The following is a 24,515-nucleotide window of genomic DNA, read 5'->3' on the forward strand; positions in this document are numbered from 1 at the left end:
TTTCTCGATCCAATTTCTTTCCTGTCTGCCCTCGTTCAAGGTACGATCTTGAAGCGAATCAACGCCGTCTGTGCTTCTTTGGTTAGCATTTCGAGAAGAGTAGGAGAAGAAAGGTAGGAGCTTTGAAGTGGGACGGGGAAAATGGAGAGCTATCTGAACGAGAACTTTAGCGGGGTTAAGCCGAAGAATTCTTCGGAGGAAGCTTTGCGGCGATGGCGGAAGCTTTGTGTTTTGGTGAAGAACCCCAAACGGCGCTTCCGTTTCACTGCTAATCTCTCCAAGAGGTCCGAGGCCGAGGCCATGAAGAAAACTAATCAGGTATTTGTCTTCTTTACTCACTTGACAAGGTGCCATTCATGAGTTGAGTCTTTTTTTTCTATATATATTCATCTCCAATTTGATGTTTTATTGGATTTATCATGATATTCTTAGTCATAATTTTTTTTTAAAGTGAAAGTGAAATGGGTATTTAGTTTGGTTTCCTATTTAATTTGCTCGATCTGAACAGATGTTTCAAGGGGGTTGATTTATATTACATTAGGGCCTATAAGTTTTGATTTATATCATCATCGTAGATGGATTTATTGTTCTGCGATTTAAAGCTTCCATCCTTCTTCTCAAGTTATAGTCTTTGAAAATGATCAATCCACAACGGTGGTCATATCAATTTGTAAGCTTAGTTTCCTAACTTGATATTCTACACCATCAATGCACTTGTTTTCTATTAAGAATGTTCTGTTTGTTTATTTGTATATTTGAAATCCCTTCATAAGTTGGATTTTTAAAAAGAAAGATCTATGTCATTGTAATCCAACAATAGTGGACTAATATGCTATGATTAGAATGTCTTCAAGAACATCGATATCCATTTTCTCAATTTCATTTGAACTAATATAAAAGAGGGGCTATTTATATATAGAAGGTGTTATTCCAAAATATTTTGGGAATATTCAGCATCTTCCTAGCAGTCATTTTCTTTTTCATATTTATCTTGTTGCATTTATTGTTGCCTTCTGTTGTGGGTATGGATTAGCAGGGCATAAATTGGGTTAAATATGCAAGGCATAAACACCGCTCACCAAATAGCCTTGGTTCAAGTGGTATATTCCTTGATTTTTAACAATAGAGGTCTCAAGAATCAATTTCAAGAAATATAATTATGATCTATGTTGCACCGATACGGATATGGTGATACAGATATGACACGATACGGATACGGGGCATGCCAATTCTTTAAAATATAGGATACGGGTACGGCGCGGACACGACATTATAATTTATAAATCGTACATAAAAATTAAGAAATCAATCAAAGCATAATATTTGAAATTACAAAAAAATGAAAACAACATAATTTGTAGCCTTGTAGCTTATAATATCAAAATAAAAGTAAGCATTAAATGTCTAGTACAACAACAAAAGCATAAACATAAATTGTCTAGCACATGAAGTTTCAACTATTCAATATAAGGAATGATATGATTAGCTTCTTCAGTGGTTTGCCTTTGAACTTCTATATCATCTTCAATAAATATCATGGCTTCTAATTCAGGCTCATCAAGTGAAAGATTTGCAATTTCTAATATTCCCATATCATCAAGAGACTCAAATTAATCCCGTAAATGAGAGAACCTCACTCGCAGTCGCGGAAGTAAATACGACGCGTCTTTTTTTATTTTTCAACGGACACGCATATCGGATACGAGTGTCCTTTTGAAATTTAATAGTATTTTAATTGGATACGGCTTTGCCGTATCTGACATGTATCGGTGCCGTATTGGAGGCATATTCGTGTATCGGTGTATCAGATACAACACGCCTTCATAAATAGGTGTATCGGTGCAATACAATAGCACATTAAGATCCCAATTGGATTTACCCACTTTATATTTGTAATTGACTTTGTGCCCACCTAATATTTGTAATTGATCTTGTGCTCACCTTATATCTGTAATGGCCTTGAGCCTGCCTGCCTAATAAAAATATGGATAGATTTCTATCCTTTTAAAAAAAAAAATTAAGCATTGCTCAAATTCAAAAGATTAGCCATTGGTTGAGGGAAAACTTCATTTCATTTGGCATTCTTCTATTTTGTTGTGCTTTATGAAATAAAGCTGTCATTAGTCTCATAAAATTGTACGATAGCATTTCCGAATGCTTGAATCTTTGCATAGCATGGTCTACCATAATTTGAGGTATAAAGTGCTCCACTGTAGACAATACTTAATCATAAGATCTTGGGAGGTGCCACATGCAGGTAACCATACGATCTGCTTTGTCTTGGGACCATCAGAGGCTGAAATTTTATAATTTCAGCAGTTTTTGTGCACACGCAAGAATTTTTTGGTGCCTCATCGAAGGAATTATGGCTGGACGGAAAGTTGAAGTCTTGGAGAGAGAAATAGGTCAATTGAAGACTTGTTTTGAGGAGAAAGTTTCAGATTTTCAAAGTTAATTTGTGGTTGTTAATGAAAAGATAGATTGGAGGTTCGCGACTTTGAAAGATTTGATGAAGAAGATGCTTGAAGACAAACAAAAACCGGCAACATCGGAATCGAAGGAGACCACTGGCATCCAAGGTTAGGTATTCCGAACCCATTTAGGGGGAGGGAAAATTCGGAAGTGGAGGTTCTCGAGGGAGAGGATGGAATGCCTCGGTTAGAACCGCTTTCTAGAGAAGAGATGAGTATGGGATATGAAAGGAGGGGTGCTGATTTTCTTATAAGAAGGGAAAAATTCTACCGTCAGGGTGCTGATTTTGGAGGAAGGAGGGGGAGTACGATGAAAGGTTTGGGCATAATCGTAGGAGAGAGGATCGTGAATATTGGAGAGCACCTCCCTTTCGGGGAATGGGAGGTTATGGAGGATTCCGGGGGAATGGGGGTGATCCAAGGGCGAGAAAACTAAAAAAGTCCGTCTTTGAGGGTGAGGACGACCATGGTTGGATCTATAAAGTGGAACGATACTTCGCCGTCAATGGGTTGACGAAGGAGGAGAAACTGACGGTGGCAGAATTGTGTTTGGAAGGAAAGACACTTGCATGGTATCAATGGCGTGAAAGGAGGGAGCCCATCTGAAATTGGAAAGAGTTCAAAGAATGTTTACTAGAACGTTTCCGAACCGAGGATGAGAATACTTATATGAGCAATTCTTTGCCTTGACTCAGGAGGGGACCGTAGCTGACTACCAAGACAGATTTGAGTATTTGGCCAGCAGATTGGATCATATCTCAGAGACGACACTAGAGGGAAACTTTATGAAATGGCTCAAACCAGAGATATGGGCAGCAGTTAAAGTTTTGGAGCCAAGGAACCTAGGGAAAGCCATGGAGTTGGCATAGATGGTGGAAGAACAAAGGAGGATGGAGAGAGTGGCTAGGGGAAGCAACTCAGGAGGGTTGTATAGGATGACCACCACCTTTTTACCTCCCAGGGGACCAGCGTCAGGGAGCATGAAGGAGGTGCCCAGGGAGAGAGCCGGAGGAGGGGGAAATTTCTAGAAACTGATTGAGAAAGAGATACGTGAGAATAGGACAAAGGGGTTGTGTTTCAGGTGTGATGAGAAGTACATGCCGGGGCATAGGTACAAGGATCGAACTCTTTAGGTTCTCACAGTTTGTGATGACGAGGAAGCTGAAGAGGGAGGTGGAAGCGGGCTAGAATTGGAGGAGGAAAAGTTGCATCTGGATGTGGCCGAAGTATCCCTGAACCCTGTAGTGGGATTCACTTCTATTCACACTATGAAAGTGAAGGGAGAGATAGCGGATAGAGAGGTAGTGGTATTAATAGATAATGGGACAATCCACAATTTCATTTCCACCCAGATTGTTGATCGGCTTGCGATGAAATTAGTGGATACAAGAGGCTATGGGTTGATGATGGGCACATGAAAGGTAGAGATGGATAGGGGAGTTTGTAAGAGAGTGGTGTTGATGATTCAGGGGATCAAGGTAAGGGAGGACTTTCTTCCCTTGGAACTGGGAAGCACTGATATTATCCTGGGGATGAAATGACTACAGTCCTTGGGAGATACCAAGGTGAATTGGGGGACATTGAGGATGAAACTGGTGGATAAGGGAAAGAAGATGGTTATTCAGGGTGATGCAGGGCTAACTAAGACTAGGGTATCTCTCAAGTCTTTGATCAGAACCATAGAGGAATTGGGAGGAGGATACTTGGTTGAGTTGCATCGCCTGGAGGGGGTCAAATTGGAGGAAGAGGGAAACATCCCCTCTTCAGTACATCCATTCATACAACAATTCAGCAAGGTTTCTAACCTCCATAGGGTCTACCACCACAAAGGGAGTTGGAGCATGCCATTACTTTGAGAGAATGAGAGACATCGATCAGTGTCTGACCCCATCGTTACTCTCACATACAGAAAGATGAGATTGAAAGGTTGATCCGGGAGATGCCGGAGGCAGAGATCATCAGACCGAGTGTGAGTTATTTCTTTAGTCCCGTCCTTTTGGTCAAAAAGAAAGATGGGAGTTGGCGATTCTGTGTGGACTGCAGAGCTTTGAATAAGGGGAGTGTACCATATAAATTTTTTATTCCGGTGATTGATGAGCTCTTGGACGAGTTATATGGGGCGGTGATGTTTTCCAAGTTAGACTTGAAATCTGGGTACCATTAGATTAGAATGAGGGAGACAAACATTCCGAAGACAGCATTCAGGACACATGAAGGGCATTATGAGTTTCTGGTAATGCCATTTGGCCTTACCAATGTCCCTGCTACTTTTCAGTCTTTGATGAACAGGGTATTCAAGTTGTACCTTAGGAAGTTCGTCTTGGTATTTTTTGATGACATTATGGTGTACAGCAATACAGTGGAGGAGCATCTTGGACACTTGAACGTGGTTTTGGGAATGCTTCAGGAGCATCAATTGAGAGCCAACATGAAGAAATGCAACTTTGCCCAGTCTAGTATGGAGTACTTAAGACATGTGGTATCCCAAGGAGTGGCGACCGACCAAACCAAAATTGAGACAATGCAGAAATGGCAGACCATATACCTGAAATAGGTGGAAGCCATAAGTTTAGCATTATAATACATATCCAATTCTCTGCCTAATATAAACATAAACTAAAGAGTACAAAACCTGAATTGTTTAATATCCATATCTGACTAATGTAATGGCCTTAACAACTTTCCCAGCATATGAGTAGTCACTGAATTTACTCTTCTTTCTACAGAACCGATTGGAACACCTCATAGTACTCCCCTCTAACATTACAGAGGTTTGCCGGCTTTCCAGCTTGTTCTGTGTGAGCTAAGACAGTTCCTAGTTTATTTTGAAGTTATAACTCTAGGAGCCAGATAATTGTGAGCTACCCTCCCTCAAGGAATTATATTTCAGGAATCGCCTTTCTAAGAACTTACTGACAGGTAAACGTATCAATCAGCTGACATAATTCATCTTGTAACGACTTGCATGATACTTTGTGTGGGATGAATCATGTTACAGGTGTATCTTAAAATATCTACAAGAAATGTATTATAGTAAGAGAGAACTTCTGAATGTCTTCTGTTGTATATTGACATTAGCATGCACATTTACAGGAGAAGCTACGGATAGCTGTTCTTGTTTCAAAAGCTGCATTGCAGTTCATTCAAGGTATTTTGAATTTTTTAATAGCTTCCATGAATCTTAACTGACTTTTGACGTATTGTACTTGTTTTGATACTTGATGCTAGTGGCAGCATCCTCCGGCATTCTACCACGCAGTGAGTACATTGTTTCCGACGAGGCGAAGGCAGCTGGCTTTGGCATTGATGCTGATGAATTGGGGTCCATTGTTGAAGGCCATGACTTGAAGAAACTGAACATGCATGGTGGTATAGAAGGTATTGCAACCAAGCTCTCTACATCAACAGAAAATGGACTTTTCTCTGATGAAGATAGACTGAAATGCAGGCAGGATGTCTTTGGTATAAATAAGTTTACTGAAAGACAGCACAGAAGCTTTTGGGTATTTGTATGGGAAGCACTTCAAGACACCACTCTTATGATTCTTGCCGTCTGTGCTGTTATATCCCTCATTGTCGGTGTTGCCACGGAAGGATGGCCAAAAGGAGCTCATGATGGTCTTGGGATTGTTGCAAGCATCCTATTAGTTGTTTTTGTGACTGCAACAAGCGATTATCGGCAGTCTTTACAATTCAAAGATTTAGATAAGGAGAAAAAGAAGATTTTTGTTCAAGTTACAAGAAATGGCTATAGAAAGAAGATTTCTATATATGATCTTCTTCCTGGTGATATTGTTCATCTAGCAATTGGTGATCAAGTACCTGCTGATGGCCTCTTTGTATCTGGCTTCTCAGTATTGATAGATGAATCTAGTCTCACTGGGGAGAGCGAACCTGTTGCTGTTAATTGCGACAATCCTTTCCTTCTATCTGGAACTAAAGTTCTGGATGGATCTTGTAAAATGCTTATAACAACTGTGGGCATGAGAACCCAGTGGGGTAAGCTGATGGCTACACTTTGTGAAGGCGGCGATGATGAAACTCCTTTACAGGTCAAGCTGAATGGGGTTGCAACTATAATTGGAAAAATTGGTTTATTCTTTGCAGTGGTGACATTTGCTGTTCTTTCTCAACGCCTTTTGACCATTAAATATCAGGATGGCCAATATTTTAGCTGGTCAGGTGATGATGCATTAGAGATGTTAGAATATTTTGCTATTGCAGTAACAATAGTAGTAGTTGCAGTGCCAGAAGGATTGCCCTTAGCCGTGACCTTGAGCCTGGCTTTTGCCATGAAGAAAATGATGAATGATAAAGCTTTGGTGCGCCACCTTGCAGCCTGTGAAACAATGGGCTCGGCGACATCAATTTGTAGTGACAAAACTGGAACCCTGACAACTAATCACATGACAGTTGTGAAAGTTTGCATCTGTGAAAATATCCATGAATTGAACAATTCCCAGAAGGATATTAGCATAAGGTCCCTCTTTCCTGATTCTGCTGTAAAAACTATTCTCGAATCCTTATTCAATAACACCAGTGGTGAAGTTGTGATAAACCAAAATGGAAAGCTTGAGATTTTAGGCTCTCCAACTGAAACTGCCTTGTTGGAATTTGGTTTGTCATTGGGTGGAAATTTCCCGGCGGTACGTCAACAAACAAAGCTTATCAAAGTTGAACCTTTCAATTCCACAAAGAAGAGAATGGGTGTGGTACTTCAGTTGGCTGAAGGAGGATATCGTGCACATTGTAAAGGTGCCTCAGAAATAATTTTGGCTGCTTGTGACAAGTTTATAGATCATAAAGGTAATGTTGTTCCTCTGAATGAAGCAGCTGCAAATAAATTGAAAGAAACAATTGAGAACTTTGCCAGTGAAGCTCTTCGAACGTTATGCCTTGCCTATATGGATATTGAAGATAATTTCATGGCGGCAAAGCAGATACCGGTGTCGGGATACACCTGTATTGGAATTGTTGGTATCAAGGATCCTGTGCGACCTGGTGTTAAGGAATCAGTAGCGATATGCAAGTCAGCTGGTATTTTTGTAAGAATGGTCACAGGAGATAACATAAATACTGCAAAAGCAATTGCTAGGGAATGCGGTATTCTTACTGATGGGGGTCTAGCTATTGAAGGTCCCAAGTTCAGGGAGAAGAGTTTAGAAGAGTTGATGCAATTGATCCCCAATCTTCAGGTTACATTTGATGGCTTTGAATGATAAAGAATGTTTTGGACTTTTGGTGTGTCAATAATGTCTTTGTTGAGGTTTGATTTTGTTTGGGTATCAGGTAATGGCTCGGTCTTCACCCATGGATAAACATACATTGGTAAACCACCTGAGGTCTTCATGTAATGAGGTTGTTGCTGTGACTGGTGATGGAACAAATGATGCTCCTGCACTTCATGAGGCGGATATTGGACTTGCAATGGGAATTGCAGGGACGGAGGTACACTCACATTTTCTAGATCATCAATATCTCTATATCTACCTTTTTTTATTTGTTAGAAATAAAATTCAATCCCAATTGTTTGGATGTAGATGATTCATTTTTCATTAAGTTCATCTACTGCTATTTTGGCCTAGTTAAGGCAATTATGAACTTACAACCATAATATTTTATGATGCATCCTTGTTACATATAGCTACTATGCATACTGTTGATAATTCTGTTCGAAACTGGGGGCTTGCTTAGTAAATAGTTATTTTTTAATTAATTCAAAATTGAAATCAATTTACTTCGACTTGAGTAGGGCTTATTCAAGATTAATTTGATTCAACTAGAATCGTACAAATATGTGCGTGTTTCTATGTATATATAAATATTCTTTTCTATGTTAATTATGAAACTTGGGCCGAGTTAACTAAAATATCTGAGTAAAATAGAGCATTTTTTGAAAATAATTTTTTTGAATTTGAGTTAAGGTTCACTTGCTAGAACTTGGCTTAATGGCACTCCTAATCATGCTTAAATTATACATATTGCCTTAGCCTGTCTCTACTACTTGATCTTGGAGATTTCTGTAATTTCCTTATAACTCTTGAACTAATTGAGAAATGTTTCAATTATTTCTAGACCTTTGGTTAAAATTTTTGATCAATGTGATATTCGTTACTCATAAAAAAAGCCAGCCATTATCATTTTTGATGAAAAATGAAGTTGAGTGGAACCTGCAAAGTTGTGAACTTACTGCAGTTAAAGTCCAAATGGTAGAACTATGAGTGTCCATAATTAAGCTAGACTAGGACTAAAGGAGACTATGCTAGGATGGGCCTTTGAGGCTTGAATCTTAAGTAGTTTACTAGCCAAAAATGTTGGTCCATTAGATCTATTGTGGCACAAAGTCAAGGGAATTCAATCCTTAGGCAAAAAATCAATGCTGCTGTGCTGAATCAATTGTGACACCATGAAATTAAGCAAAACAAATTCAGAGAATTCCATGAATCTATGGATGCCTAGTAATTTCATTAGACTATATCCTAATGAATATACTTGGAGGGACCTAAAAGACTTGAATCCTGTCTATATTTACTAATAATTTGTTTGTCCACTGAATCTATTGTGGCATCATAGAATTACAAAGCCGAGGGAAATCAAACCTAGGGTAAGAAATGAATGTTGACCCATGAATCAACTATGTCACAATGGAATAGTTATGAGCAATATAATATAATGGCTAATGCTAGAGTTAAATTAGATCCTTCGTATTATTTTTTTATATATTTTTGTGTTGAGTGGTTCTTTTTATATATATTTTTTATTGTTTTGCTTCATTCTATGGGTTGATGGTGCCACTTGGATTGTGATTTGATGGTTCCTATGTGTTTGCTCCCAGATTTTTCTCTCTTCGCTAGTAATCTAAATTTTTTGAGGCTTCTTTGTGGCCTTCCTGTATGTTGATCCATACACTAATAAACACATGAAAAGAAGCGGATTTGGCGACTCGAGTGACAGTCAACAGGCGTGACGCATCACTTAAGTGGTCAAACGACCTCCGATCTCCGAACAGACTGCGCTATTGCGATCAGTGTTAAATTTATCTATAAAGAAGCCCCTCTCAGTCAAATCGGCTGAAAACGTTCAAAATCGGCATCCGACACCCTAAAATATGGAGATGAATAAGCATGATGAGCTCTCTATAAATATAGGAATGCGCACAACATGCTATAAGCAAGGTTAAGAAATATGTGACAAGTTCAAGAACCTACAAGCAGCATTGGAGAACTTGCGTTGCACATGGCAGCCTGCCTGCAGGAAGCGGCAAATGACCTGTGTCAATGCTTGCAAATAACAATAGATGATTCATCATGCATACAAAAGTTTGCACACAAATCAAAGCATCAAATTCATGGCGAATACGACTTTCCCACAAGTAGGGAGCGTAAGTTTGAAATATACACAGTAGTCCAGCTTACAAGTAAAATATACGTTGAATGCAATCAACTCCATGCAATAGCGGATGACTTTTGACTGGTTGCCTATGACACACTACCTACGAACAAATCCAACAAAGCTTGCAATGCACAATAGTTTGCCTGCAGAAGCAACAAATGGCTCGCAGCGCAATGTTACGACCCATCTACACGCAACAACTGGTGGCTCCATAATACCTAATGTTGGAGCACGAATATTGTTAATAGAGCTCACATTGCGTGATGACCTATTTGCATGAAGCAATAAATAACTTATAACACAACGATAAGATTCACCTGTAAGCAGAAACATGGAATTTATAGTAAAAACTACGAACAACTGATAAAATGAGACAGTAAATTTGCGGCGGCAGACTATCACACCAAATAAATCAGCTTACTTGCAAGCGACAAGTAGAAGGCTACCGGTGCACCGCACAACTCGTCTGCCAACAGTACACTCTTGCGGGCTGAACACTAAAAAACATGACATCATACAAAAGATGAAATGAGCTAAACTGCACCACCTATGCATGAAAAATGAAACTCAACGCGTTGCTAAATAACCCATCAAATTCGCAAAATTAATACAAGCGGACAGAAGATATTCAGAGGCCTCTAAATAGAAATTTGCATATTTTTTTAAAAAAATCATCGCTTATATCATCAACCATATTTAAATATTAGATAGAACACCTCCTCATGCATTAAAGTGCGCAATGACACAATTCATAATATGCATATATCTGTAATATGCAGGACGCATTATACAAATATGCCATTTAAAGTACAAAATATACCACGCTTTGGCGACACATTGCATTAACATGCAAAATTCATTGTGCATATACATATTGCAACATACGAAATGCATTAAGTACACTATGCAACATGTATAATGCACTGTGTAATGGTAGCACGTTATGCCGACATGCAAATACTTTATGCATTATACGAAAGCGTTGAATCATCATGCAAATGCATTATGCAAGCAAACAGGCGATGCATAGATGTATTATGCATTCTTATCATATATTATTGCATTAAACCACTACGCAACATGCAAAATATCATGTAAGCATGATTAAGCAATACATAAATATAAAATGCATCATACATACATACTTTCAAATATGCAAATGGATACGTAAGCTTGTTAACGTGTAGATGAGAATGTAAATATGTATGTGAGCATATAGATATGTCATGTACATCCACTACATTACATACTCACAACCATTATACAAACACATCATGCAAAATGCATTCAAAATCATATACTCGCATAGGCCTTGACGAGCATCATGTATATACACATGTGGCATCTGAGGATGCTGCGCAGGTCAAAAGTGGACTTGAGCTCAAGTCCGATGATCCTTTTTGAACGAACCGTAGTTTATACGACTCAAACAACAACCCTTTCTCTGATACCAAATTGATGCGACCTAAGTTTCTAAAAATTTTATGGAGAACACTTAGGAAAGCAAATAGAGAATTCTTCCTTTCAATAACTCATAAACATCTACAAAATAAAACACAAAAAAGAAATAAGTCTATTTAGAAAACTGCTACGATATCCAAAAGGAAAAACAAATAAGAAAAGGTAAAATAAAGTTACCTTCAGAACAACCAACAAGTGGTCACCTCACCTGCAAAGCTTTTAAATTTTAGGATATGTGCTCAAAGAAAGATCTATCCCGGAATCCACCACTAAAACGATCCGGCACAAGTCCATCTGATGAGGATATCAACAGGAGATTTTGGCGAGTTTATCAGAGGAGACATCGGAGATCGACGGCTACGATCAGGAGCCTTTATTTTTGATGTATTTTATGTATTATTTAATTTTATATTTCAGTTTTTCTTATTTTACCCCTATGGGTAATTAGCTTGATGTTGTAGCCCAGAGGGCACTTTAGTCCTTTTATTTTGTCACGTTGAGGCCGATATATAAAAGCCCTCTCTATTGTATTTTGGGGATGAATGATTGAATGAAATTTCAGATTTGTCTTATTCTTGTGTGTGCACTGGAGAGAAGAGAGAACCCTAGGTGATGGTGAATGTAATACCCGTCAGTCATTGGAAGAGTCTGTGGCTCGCGGCTTATCTATTTCTTCCCTTTTCTCCCCGCCGGCCGACCACCGCTCACCCCTTCAACCCGCCGGCCTCCCCCCCCTTGCTCCAACCACCGGCCACCCTCTAACCATCCTCCTACCAATCAGCCTCTAACCCCTCCCCCATACATAGCCACCGGTCAATCCCCCACAACCGCCGACCAAGCCTTTTTTTTAAGCTCCATCGCCGGCGACACCCTCCTTTCCCTATTGATGATGATTTCAATCATCATTACTACCTACCTAAATTAGCCTAAGCAATTTGAGAAATAAATTAACTCAATTTGAAATTCAAATTTGAATTTCAAGTACTTTTCTAAATTAACTAAAGCTAAATTAGGAAAGTTCCTAAATTTAAGTCTAATTTAATTTTAAATTAGATTTGATTTAATTATCCTTTTCCTAAATTAGATTCATGATTTAAGAAGCTTTTTATTCCCCTCAATCCCCTCCCTTCCCACACATGCCGCCGACCCCCTCCTAGCCCTCTCTCCTCTCTCCACTTTAATTACCCTCCACTTGAATTTGAAATCAAATTTCAAAACCCTTTCTTATTTTACTAAATATGAAATTAATTTCAGATTTTAGTCACCTTCCCCTATTATGCCGACCCCACGTAGTGGGATAAAGGCTTGATGTTGTTGTTGTTGTGTAGTCACCTTCCCCTATTCCAAACCCTAACCCTAACTTCACAAAACAAGTCCCTCCCCTCCCTTGGCCGCCCCTCTTTCTCTCTTCCTCCCTCTTGGATTTTCTTCTTTCATGAATAACACTCCAAGAGAAGAAGAAGACATTCATCCTTTCCCACTGGAAGATATAAGACATCGACTGAAGACTATCGACGAAGTAGACCACGGCTTCACATACGATTCTCAAGGGCAAATAGATATTCTTCAATCGCCGTTCTTCAACCATGACTGGGAGATATAAGACACCGTCGACGATTACGTCGATTGTATCCTATTCCACTTAGCTGAGAATATCGACAAACAACTACCCTGCGAACAGTGACAAATCGTCGGACATCCACTCGCGTCTCTTCCTCCGTCTACCTTCCCATGGATCAAGACACTTGGTGTCCTATCACTTTTGGTGGCATCACTAAGATTGCTGGCATCTTCTTTCCATTAAATCCCTTTAAAGAACCTGAGTGAGGGAAACTCGAGGTGACTTTTTTAAATGTTATGTGGTGGATTTAAAAGTTTACAGCATTTAAGTTTATGTTTACATTTGAAGTTATTTTAAGTTCTTGTTCTTCTATTGTGTAACCGATTATCGTAACAATTTTGATATCCTTAAATTCTTAAATACCATTTGGTGAAACATTAGTTTAATGTTACTATGCTTATATCAAATTTTATGAATTTTTAAGCAATTCCTAGTTTGTTTTACATCACCACCCTTCGCCAGTAAATACCAACCGAAATGTTGCAGCAAACACCTTAAAGTTCACAAGAGAAGAAGGATACAGTTGGACGGTTATCATGGAAATAGAAGAAGAGTAAGAAGACCAAGACGAAATATAAGATGAGAAGGGAATAGGAGACTAGCTTGCAAGCTAAAAACCCGGAGGTTTGTATGTAAACACTTCACCAACAACTCCTCTCCAACAACAAGAAACAACTCCCATATATAGGGGAAAAAAGAGTCCAATAGCCCCATAAATGTGCCACCCACAAGCATCAAATAAGAGCCAACATTTCATTGAAAATAACAAAGGGAGGGGAACATACAACATGGGGAACCAAACCGCCAGAAAAGTAAATAGAGAACCAAATTTTGCCTACGAAACCAGCGGGAAACCAACCACCACCAAACCATGAAAAGGGAGGGAAATAGATAGCGGGATAGGGGAAAACTGAAGCAACACACAATAGGGAAAGCCGTGCAAAAAAGGGGGGAACGAACAACAACTGAAGCAACACACAACAACACAGAAATCGAAGGGACAAAGTGAAGGAAAAGGGAGAGAAATTCCTAAGAGCACCAACCTAGCAAGATCATCGGTTGTCTTTCATCATAGGATATAAAAAAAAAGCAAGCATAAAAGATTATATAATTTTTTACTACATCAATATCCATGAAAATCCAAATTCCAAAAGTTCTAAAATTCAAATATTTAAAATTGAAATCAATCACTAAACACTTAAAGCCAAACTCATCCATCCTCCATAATAGTTTGTCGAGGTGGACAAATTCAAATATCATTTCAGCTCACAAAGAGTTAATGTCTGGTCGAGAATATCACTGAGATTCATTCTCAAACAATCTCTTGCCAGCAAGGGCGTGGAACATGTCCTCTAACTGGCGATTTTCTCCTCAAATGGCACCGCAAGTAAATGGTTATGATCGGGGCCCTTTGAACCGGGTGGTTTGCCGCCAAATGACCCCACTAAATTACGATCAAGTTCAGAGTCTGTATGCTCCCCAATGACACTAAATCTTGACACATGAATAAATAAGATATAATCAATAGGACACAAAGCCCTCTGTCAGCTAAGGTGGATTCAAATTTGTCCTTTTAGACAAATACTCACCCAAGGTCTACAAGATACCCTTGGACGACGTAACCCATAGCTGTCGACAAGGATCCTTCTGTCAGGTTAGGTCGATTACCTACTCTGACTAATTAGTAGACCAGGAACCATGATGACATGGGATGATGGAACCATGGGATCTTGATCGGGTCCATCCATTCTCGCACCATCCACTTTAAGTGCAAGATGATAAAATTTCTAATTTTAAATATCAAACATTCAAATACTAAACCCATGTTGCTACTATATGTCAGATACATGTATCTTACGTATCTGATTGATGACTACCCTTAATCGAAAATTCTCTCTCGCTATTGGGAGAGGTAGTTAACTACAGGGGCTTGCGCCTATATGAAACCATAACTCATATCATAAAGTCCTGTCAAAATGAGGGCGAAATCTCTTGTTAGTGACTTATCTACAAACTCAATTTGCCTTCTGAAAATTTACCCGGGAACTTAAAGTGTTAAAACTTCTCCCGAAAAAAAGGGGAGGCTAGGCGCGAATTTTCGGAGCCCACAAATAGCACATTAAATGCTAGACGGCTAAGTTTGCAAATAGAGTGGAAATTACTTATTTAACTTCTAAATGTTCTTAAAAGAACATATCACATAATATTCCATGGAGTCTGTTCTGTAGAGTGAGTCTATATTAGGAATTATGCTTTATAGACCTTCAATACTGTTGTGCCAACTGTAGTGGCATATTTTATTCTTGAATTTCTGTAGTTTTTATGTAATTTCTCCTCTACTTGGGTAATGAAGAGGCTGCTAAGCTTTTCCCTGCTCTGATACCATAAGGAAATTGCTTAACTGAGAAAAAAAGAGATCAGTGAAAGAACAGAGAAGAGGAAGAATGCAGAGCAGAAGAAATAATTTTGTATTGCTTAAACTAGTTTTTCTATTACAGCCTAGTTTAGTATTTATAAAGTTAGTGGAAAGCATCAGGTATGCTGTTGCTGATTAACGGTGCTGATGAAAGGTCATCCAGGCATCAGTACACGACTCAACTTAACTATTGGTTGAGAGCTTTGACTACTAACTAAAAAGTCTTTGATTCGAGTCTTGCGCATGTAATGTGTGTGATAATTTGCCTTAATTAGCCTAAATATCCCAAAAAAGAAAAATCCAGCCATCAGCGCTGTAACCGAATTCTGACAAAGGTGCTCTGCTGCTGTTGTTGTCAGGTCTGTGGCCAAGGTGGAGTGGAGAATCAGTGAACTGGTTGCTTGCTTATTTATGAGCTTATCAGTTAACAACCTGTGTATGCAGCTGTTTATCACTTTGTATGACACTTCTATTTTAATTCTATTATATGCAGATCATTCATGCAATGGTTGATAAGTCTTCCTTTATTTCTCAGTCATTCATGTACTTGTAGTTACTCTACAGAAAGACACTTTCATCTATAGAAAACTAGCATTGTTTGAAATTGCTAATATTAGCATGATTCTGAATAATGGGCATTGTATTATTAGCTATGTCATAGCTCGCAATAAGTGAGACAAGTTTGCATTCCTTTGTTAGGTGGCAAAGGAGAGTGCTGATATCATAATACTTGATGACAATTTTTCAACAATCGTGACTGTGGTGAAGTGGGGGCGTTCTGTATACATAAACATCCAAAAATTTGTGCAGTTTCAACTCACTGTGAATATTGTTGCTCTGATTGTTAATTTCTTGTCAGCTTGCTTTACAGGTGAACAAATACAACTTAAGATTTCGTTTGGGACTGCTTTCTTACCGCTTCTTAAAGCAGCTTTCTAGTACAAAATTTTTATTTTTTATACTAAAAAACTGCTTCAAGAAGTAATAAAAAGCCGTCCCAAACGAAGCCTAAATTTGTCGCTTCATTAGCTTCAATCACCTTTTTTATTTCCTTCTTTTCATCACTTGTTTGTTACTCTAGGAAATGCACCACTTACTGCTGTTCAGCTGCTTTGGGTCAACATGATTATGGATACTTTAGGTGCTCTTGCATTAGCTACTGAACCGCCTAATGATGAATTAATGAAAAGAACACCCGTTGGAAGAAAAGGCAATTTTATCACAAATATAATGTGGAGAAACATTTTAGGACAAGCATTCTACCAGTTTATTGTAATTTGGTACCTCCAGACAGAAGGGAAGCGGCTTTTTCATCTTGAGGGGCCTACAACTGAACTTACCTTGAATACACTTATATTCAACACATTTGTTTTCTGTCAGGTATGGCTTTCTAAACCTCTTTATTTCTGTTGTGGTATCTCGTAATGCTTGTGGTAGCTCTTGGTAAATGGAGTGATAGTTTAATTTAGGCCTCTGCATATTTACTTAATATAGTTTGTATTGGACCAATATTTTTTTAATGATAAATATGCTTGAAGTCTTAAGTAAAAAACTTGCCACTTGAGCATGAGATGGTGCCTAATAGGCACGCTAAACAACCTTTTCCTTGGACAAGTTCTGGAGCGGGCTCATGGTGTGCTTCTTCTAAAATACAATAACCTCTCTCTTATTCTTACTTAGTGCTCATAAGAAGAGTGGTAAACTTATTTTTGCAATCTTGAAGCCGTTTGAAGGGAATGAAAACCTTAAAGCGAATAATGATCGGAATAAGAGGGTTGGAAGAAGATGATTCCTCTTTTTTTTTGGATGTTTTTCATTCCTTTCTGACATCCAATATTTGGAGGAAAATAAGAACATGATCAATTTAGCCATATTCCATAGGTAAAATTGAGTGAATTATGAATATTTTTTCATGCTTTTTTTTTTCAGGCACATATGGACTTATGCCATGATTTTTTGTATTTATTCTATGCAATAATTAGGAATGAATTTGTTATCAAAGAGGTAAATAATCCCTCGTTTATGATTTTATGCACATGGCAGATGCCCACCAGATATGCTAGTTGCAATTTCAAATTCAAAGAAAACAAAACTAGTAACTTACTATCAAAGGTTTTCAGTTTGTACTTGCAAAGCAAAATTGATTCAGTTCAGCCGAAAAGCTTTAGTATTTGACTAATGCTATACTTAGCGCACAAATCATTCACTAAGAATGAGCTACATCTGCTGCTATAAATACGGCCAAATTCAAATTTAGAGTTACTGCTATAAAACCATATATAAAACTAATAACTTTCAAGGATTCCTAGATTTGGATCAAACACTTTGTATAAGTGTAAAAAATCCTTACTTCAAAGTAAAAGACCTTATATCAGATAAATCCTTAGGATTAATGACCCTTATGTTTGAAAAAAAATTCTTCATGTTTTGATAATTTATTTATTTATGCATGCTACTCTGCTGCTCAAACGAGATTTCAACGCAGGTCTTCAATGAGATTAGCTCCAGAGAGATGGAAAAAATTGATGTACTCCATGGCATCCTACAGAACTACATCTTTGTTGGAGTTGTCATCAGTACTGTCATCTTCCAAGTCATAATTGTTCAATTACTTGGTGATTTTGCCAGTACAACACCTCTTACACCATGGCAGTGGCTTGTTACTGTGTTCATCGGGTTCCTAAGCATGCCAATTGCTGCTGCGATTAAGTTGATTCCAGTTGAATCTAGGTGAAGCCATGTGCTGGAGACCTGACTTTACTTAGGCTTCGTTTGGGATGGCTTTTTTACTGCTTCTTAAAACGTCTTTTTAATTCAAAACTTAAAATTTTTATACTACAAAGTCGTTTTAAGCAGTAAAAAAAGCCGTCCCAAATAAAGCCTTGGCTTGAGATCAAAATTCCCAACAAATAGAAAAAAGATCATTTAGCTTCCTCTACATAGATGTTTCAGATTTGCTTATTTTGATTCATTTCAGTATCTCAGCAGATAATCCAGTACTTTTGTCTGGGACAGAGAAACGGATAGAACCAAAATTTTCAGATCTCTTTGCTGGCCTTTGTATCTGCTCTCTGGCTGCTCTAAAACTGTATACGAGGACCACAAACTTTTTTTTCAATTTTCTTTTGTCTACGATTCCATTTTTTTAATGGAAATATTTAACTCAATTTTGTCTTCTTGTACTTCTTTTGGTCATCGTCGTTTCTTTTTCTTTCTTATATATTGTTGAGTGTTTATGTACTAAAAAATTCATATGCAAACCATGATACTTGAAATGGCAAGTTGTTTTTTCTTCAACTATAGCTTCCAGTTGTCAGTCAATGCTAACAATAATGATCCATATCCAAAAGTTTTATAACAGAATTTGCTTTGAGCTAGAAATGCAATGGTAATAATTACTGTAAAAGGAATTTTTGAATATGAGGATTCAAAGAGGTTTAGATTAAAGTCTCCTTTTATTGGATTTTTCCCAAAATTTTGCAGCAAAAAGCATGGTTTTCTTTGAAATTTATTGAAGAAGGGCTACTTTTACAATGTTTATGAGGCAAATACAACATGTTCAAGACATAGGCTCTCATGACTGAATTTTTCTCCTTATATGAAGAGGACTGAAAATTTGTTGTCAAAAAAGTTATTTTATCAACTTAAAATGTTCAGAAAACAAAATTTTAAGCTTTTTAAGGCTTCATTTGGGATGACTTTTGTACTATTTTTTAAAGTAATTTTTTAGTATAAAAATTTAAATTTTTATATTAAAAAGTTGATTTAAGAAGCAGTATAAAAGTCGTATCAAATGAAGCCTAAATATCCACCAAAATATCAACATACCATCTAAGTAAGCCCTTGCAACTTGCATTGTGTGCATTGCATTTATAAAAGCCTCACCTTCCTGTTTACTTCTTCACAAGCTTGGCCTTCCTCAAATATAAAAAAACAGTGTAGCCTGTAGAAGAAATTCAATTATTATTCAATGATCCTAAACTCAAGCAAATGAGACAAGCTCAATTTTTATATATATATATAGTACTCTTAACTTGTTGACTCATTGCTGTTCCATGGCATCTTTCTAGAAGTCTAATCATGATAATGTAAATCAAATTATAAACAAGTGACACCCAAATTGAACCATAAACAATTACATGTGTGCAACAAACTTAGGCTTCGTTTGTGATAATTTTTTTACTGCTTCTTAAAGCAGCTTTTTAGTACAAAAATTAAAAATTTTTAATGAAAAAACTGTTTTAATAAGCAATAAGAAAGCCGTCCCAAACGAAGCCTTAGTCTTTGTTTGGGATAGGTTTCTTATTGTATTTTAAAGCAGTTTTTTAGTACAAGAATTTCTTGAAACAAAAAATTTTTGTATTAGGAAACTACTTTAAAAAACAGTAAAAAAATCATTCCAAACGAAGCCTTAATCTTTTCAAGATGCTAGGCACCTAGCAGAATCATTTGTAAAGGACTTTATGTTGGTTAAGCAATCCTGTATGTGTTGCATGTTACAAAAGTACTTTTGTATAAGTGAAATTATTAAGTACAGATCATGTATCATAATTTTATTTATCGTTTTACTCACTTATGTAGAAAGTGAGGGTTTATTTATAGATTTTTTGGATTGACATGCCTCATAAATATGGAAAAAATCCGTAGCACTCTATCACACGACTTATATTGATTTTTCAATCATATACCATTTATTCAACACCTAGGTACATAAATTATATCAGTATCAAACAATCTTGGGCTCATTGGATTCATCTCCTCAAGCCTCTCGATTCGATTATAAGCATACCATATTTGTGTATCATTAAGTCATCCAATTAATGTCATGAAATTTAACATTACACTTCAGGCCCTTGATTTGAGCTAATTTGAGCACGAATTGGATCTTTTTCTGTGTCGCTGGTTTATCTATCAAGGCTTTCATTTTGATTATAAGTTAGCTAAAATTAAAGTTCAGATTATCCTAAACTTAATCCTAGAAGTTTCTAATTTAGATATGCCTCGAGATTCATTCTCTTGTGTGTCTCCTCACCCTCTCTGTTAGGCTTCGCCCTAGCCGCCATTCTTCCTTATTAGAGCTCATGTCAGTGAAGTTTCTTATTCTTTCTCTTTTGTTTTTCATGTCCTCTCCTGGATGTGCTCTTTTCTTACTTGATTTTCCTCCTCCGACTTTGTCGGATGGCAGTTAATCGGGTTTGTTTGAGCGATCCTGATTTTCTTTGTGGTAAAAATAGTTTTAGGCCATTTATTGATGCCTTGATCGGTGTCTCTTAGGTGGCCTTCATGCCTCTTAAAATGTTGACCTATCAAGGTATGCCATCACTGTGAATTTTTTAGGAGGAAATTTTGGCTATCGCTGCTCATTTTAAATTTTTGTTGGTTGGAAAATTTTCCAATAAGAGACTAGCTTTTGAATCAACTAGGAAGTTCTTCTTTAATCTTAAGCTTGCTGGTGAAATTTTTATGACTCTCTTGGATGTGAAGCATGTTCTGATTAAACTTACGAATGATTTGGATTACTGTAGAGCTTTTGTCAATAATTGCTTCATGAAGTTGGTTAAGTGGTCTCCTTACTTGGATTTAACAGTTGATCTCCCATTATACCTATTTGGATATCTTTTCCTAATTTGCGTCCTCACCTCTTTTCTCCTCACATTTTAAATGGCTTGGGTTCATTATTTGGTCGGTCTCTGCGCATTTACAATGCAACTACTGTGGGCTCTCGTCCTTCGATTGTGTGGGTTCTAGTTGAGTTGGATATCATTAAATGTTATCTCCATTGTATTTGGATTTGATTGGATAGCTTGGGGCGTGTTCAATTTGTTGTGATGGAAGATTTGCTTTCTTTATGTGATCACTATAAAGCTTTGGGTCATGATAAAAAGGAATGCTGTATTTTAAATCTCCAATTAGGCATGTCAAAACTAGTTTCTACTGCTCTTAATTGTGTTAGCTCTGTTGGGAATACTACTAATGTTTTGGAAACTTTGAATAATTTAGCTACCCCGAATTTGATTCTTATTATTGTGTTGATGGATAATGGTCCTCGTGTTATTGACAATGGGGATGTTGTCGACCATGATGAGAAGGAAGCTAATCGGTCGAATAATGCTTTGCCTTTGGCTGTTGCTTGTGAAAAAAGAAAGGGTGTTAATGCTTGTGTGGTTAACCTTATAGCTAGTCCCATCTTGTCCCCTTGTTCTAATGTTCGTGATGGTGTTGATGTTAATTATGTTATTGCTAATTTTGGTGATGGTGTTGATGTTAACCCTATTTATGTCATCATGAAACTTGGGGAGTATCTTGCAGTTGCATGTTGGGGTGGTCGTGCCTGTTGAGTTGGGGTTTTTTGCTAATGTTGTAGCTGCTCCAGTTCATAACACTGTTGTTGTTTCCGATTGTGTTAATCCTATGAATATGAATGTCGAAGTTTCTCTCATTGATATGCCCATTTCTCTTGTAACTAATGATGCCTTGTTATCTCAATTAGCTCTCAATTCGATGGATAATGAGGTGTCTCAAGGGGATTGGTTAGCTGATTGTAATTCTTCAGCTAACTGGGAGGTTGGGGAGGAAGTTGATGACATGGCGTGGATTCTCGAGAAATTTATAACTTAAATGTTATTCAAATTGTTGAGGAAGGTTTTTTTTTTAAAAAAAAAGTTGGTAAATTAAGACATAGGAATTATAAAAAGAAATAATCTTCCTTTTGCTTGCCTTTTTCTTGTTATGTTGTTGGCTCTGTTTTCCTTGGGTAGTTGGCTGTTTTCCTCTTTTCTCTTGTGCTGCTCTTCGGTTTGCTTGGAGTGTGTTGGTGCTTTGTTTCTTTGGTTATTCTTTGCTTGTTCTTATGGAGGGGTCTCTTCTCCTGTTGGTTCTATTTTGGTGGGGTGGGGTTGTCGGTTGTGTGGTTATTTGGCTGGTCCAATCTTGTGGTGTTGTTGGGCTGGGGGTGGTTGTGTTTTCTGCTTTGGCTATGTTGTCTCTAGTTCTGTTTGTTGCTGGTTGTTCTGTTGGGTAGTTGGTGGCTTGTTCTTTTTAATTGTCTTCTCCTTTTGCATTTTCTTTGTTGTTTCATTTCTTACAGGTTGATATTTTATTGGTCCTCTTGAGGTGTTGGCATTAGCTTCTTTCTGATACCCTCTCATGGGTGGCTCTTTATGTGATTCTGACTTTTGGTTTGCTGTCTTTTCTTTTACTTGATTATTATAATTAGATTGAATCAAATGCTCGTAGGTTTTTCTTTAAATGATGTATTTTTAGAGAGCTTTGGATTCATTAAGGACTTGTAATAATTCTTTTCATTAACGCGTAGGCCCCTGTTAGTGGGTTTTATATCTTTAAAAAATAAAAAGTCTCGAGGTTCATGCCCAATCAAGACAATTTTTATGACGTGTCCACGAGCAAAGTATCTGAATACATAATTGGGTATTAGTTGTGTACTTTAAAAAACTAGAGCATACAAGAAGTACACCATTATGGACATAGTAAAAAGAGAGCACACAACTATATACTCCTATTAATCCGCATTCAAAAATTTCTCCTAGTATAGAGATTACAATTGTTCAAGGCAGCCTACTGGTCGCAACACTAATTAATTTTTTGTTAGGATCATTTTTAAGGTATTAAATTTGCATTATGAATAACTAAAATTTATATTAACTTATTTTAAAATAAATCATTAACCTTAAAATTCTTCCTAATTAAAATTCGATCAGAATATTCTCAGTTTGTTTTTTTTTCATAAAGCATATATGCTAAGGGTTCAACACTATCTGGAGTAAATTTGTGCGACTGATGTTAATTAGGATAAACTTTGTAAAAAATTTTGGCTGCAACTGTACTGTTCGGCTCCGACAAATTGTTGAATAGTACTAAATGTTAATTAGGATAAACTTAGTAAAAATTAAAAGAGAGAAATAGAATATTGATATATTCTCAAAAAATTATCTTAATCAAGCACGAATCTCGAGGCATAATCGAACCATAAACTTCAAAAAATAAATTCAGGAGCATATGAACTCCAATTTTAGTGAGCTTATAGTCAAACGGAGCGTCTCGGAAATACGAACCCAACGACACCGAATTCAAATCGATCCGAGCCCAAGTGAGCCCAAATCAAGCACCCGAAGTGCTGTTGGAAAGCTCGTACCACAATTTGAGTTACCAAACGATCTCCGATTTTAACGAGCTTATAGTCGAATCTAGCGGCTCGACGAGACGAATCCAACGAGCCCAAGATCGCCAAATTCCTACATCACTAAGGCCTTCAAATGTCCAACGAACGGTGTACGATCGAAGGATTCAATATCGGCCGTCCATTTGACCACTCACTATTTACCCCTGATCTCACACCTATTTACAAGTCATGCCACTCTAGAAAAAACTATAAATAGAGCCCTCATTCTTCACAAGGGGACTCAGGTGAGAAGAGAGAGAAGAAGAGAAGAGAAGAAGGAGGAGAATCAGCTCCTCCTCGACCACCGCCGGAGTTCTTTCCGCCGTCTTAATACGCCGGAATTCTGCCGGATTTTCGGTAGACGTTGAAATTCTGCAAAACTTTGTAACTTTGTTTCAATTTAGAAGAAACTGATTGTAATCTGATCGTCCTGACTTGTGGGACGAATCAATCTCTGTACTTCAAACAAACACTAGTGGAATTACTTCACCTGGGCATGGCCTCGTGGTTTTTTCCCTCTTTCGGGTATTCCAGGTAAAAATCCTGGTGTTCATTTTTTCCTTTCCTGTTTGTGTGTGCTAAATATTCGTACAACGCTTGGACGTAAAATTACAAACTCTATCGCCACGTGTATTCTAGCCCGCAACAAATAAAATGGTCAGAAGTTTAACCATTTGTAGTGTTACTAATGCAATAATATTTAAGAACTCAATGTTTAATTAGTAGATTAATAATCTTTTGATTTTATTCATGCAGTTAACTTTTAAGTTAAACAACAAATTTCTCTCAAGAAAGATGTATGATCATTCCAACCATTCAATTAATATTTTATCTAGTTTGATCCGATTTGAACCCGATCTGAAAAATTTCGAGTTCGGATTAGGCTTAGGTTTCATTTATTGACCCGTACCCGTGCCTGCATCCACATTCACTTCCGAGCCTGCACTCGTACCCGCATGTGCCACCCACAAGCTC

General features: G+C 37.5%; 1 protein-coding gene across 1 annotated transcript in view; it reads left to right on the forward strand.

Annotated features, from left to right (window-relative positions):
• Positions 1-18,658, forward strand: part of LOC110116304 (calcium-transporting ATPase 10, plasma membrane-type-like) — a 59,051-nt gene extending 40,393 nt beyond the window's left edge. Inside the window, 7 exon segments of the mRNA XM_028694937.1 lie at positions 126-318; positions 5,565-5,621; positions 5,624-7,666; positions 7,761-7,919; positions 16,061-16,232; positions 16,443-16,741; positions 17,847-18,658. Coding sequence (XP_028550770.1) covers positions 126-318; positions 5,565-5,621; positions 5,624-7,666; positions 7,761-7,919; positions 16,061-16,232; positions 16,443-16,741; positions 17,847-18,095 — 3,172 coding nt within the window. The 3' untranslated portion in view covers positions 18,096-18,658.
• The last annotated feature ends 5,857 nt before the right edge of the window (positions 18,659-24,515 follow it).

The sequence above is a fragment of the Dendrobium catenatum genome, unplaced genomic scaffold, assembly GCF_001605985.2.
Source record: "Dendrobium catenatum unplaced genomic scaffold, ASM160598v2 fragScaff_scaffold_601, whole genome shotgun sequence".
NCBI classification, from domain to species: domain Eukaryota; kingdom Viridiplantae; phylum Streptophyta; class Magnoliopsida; order Asparagales; family Orchidaceae; genus Dendrobium; species Dendrobium catenatum.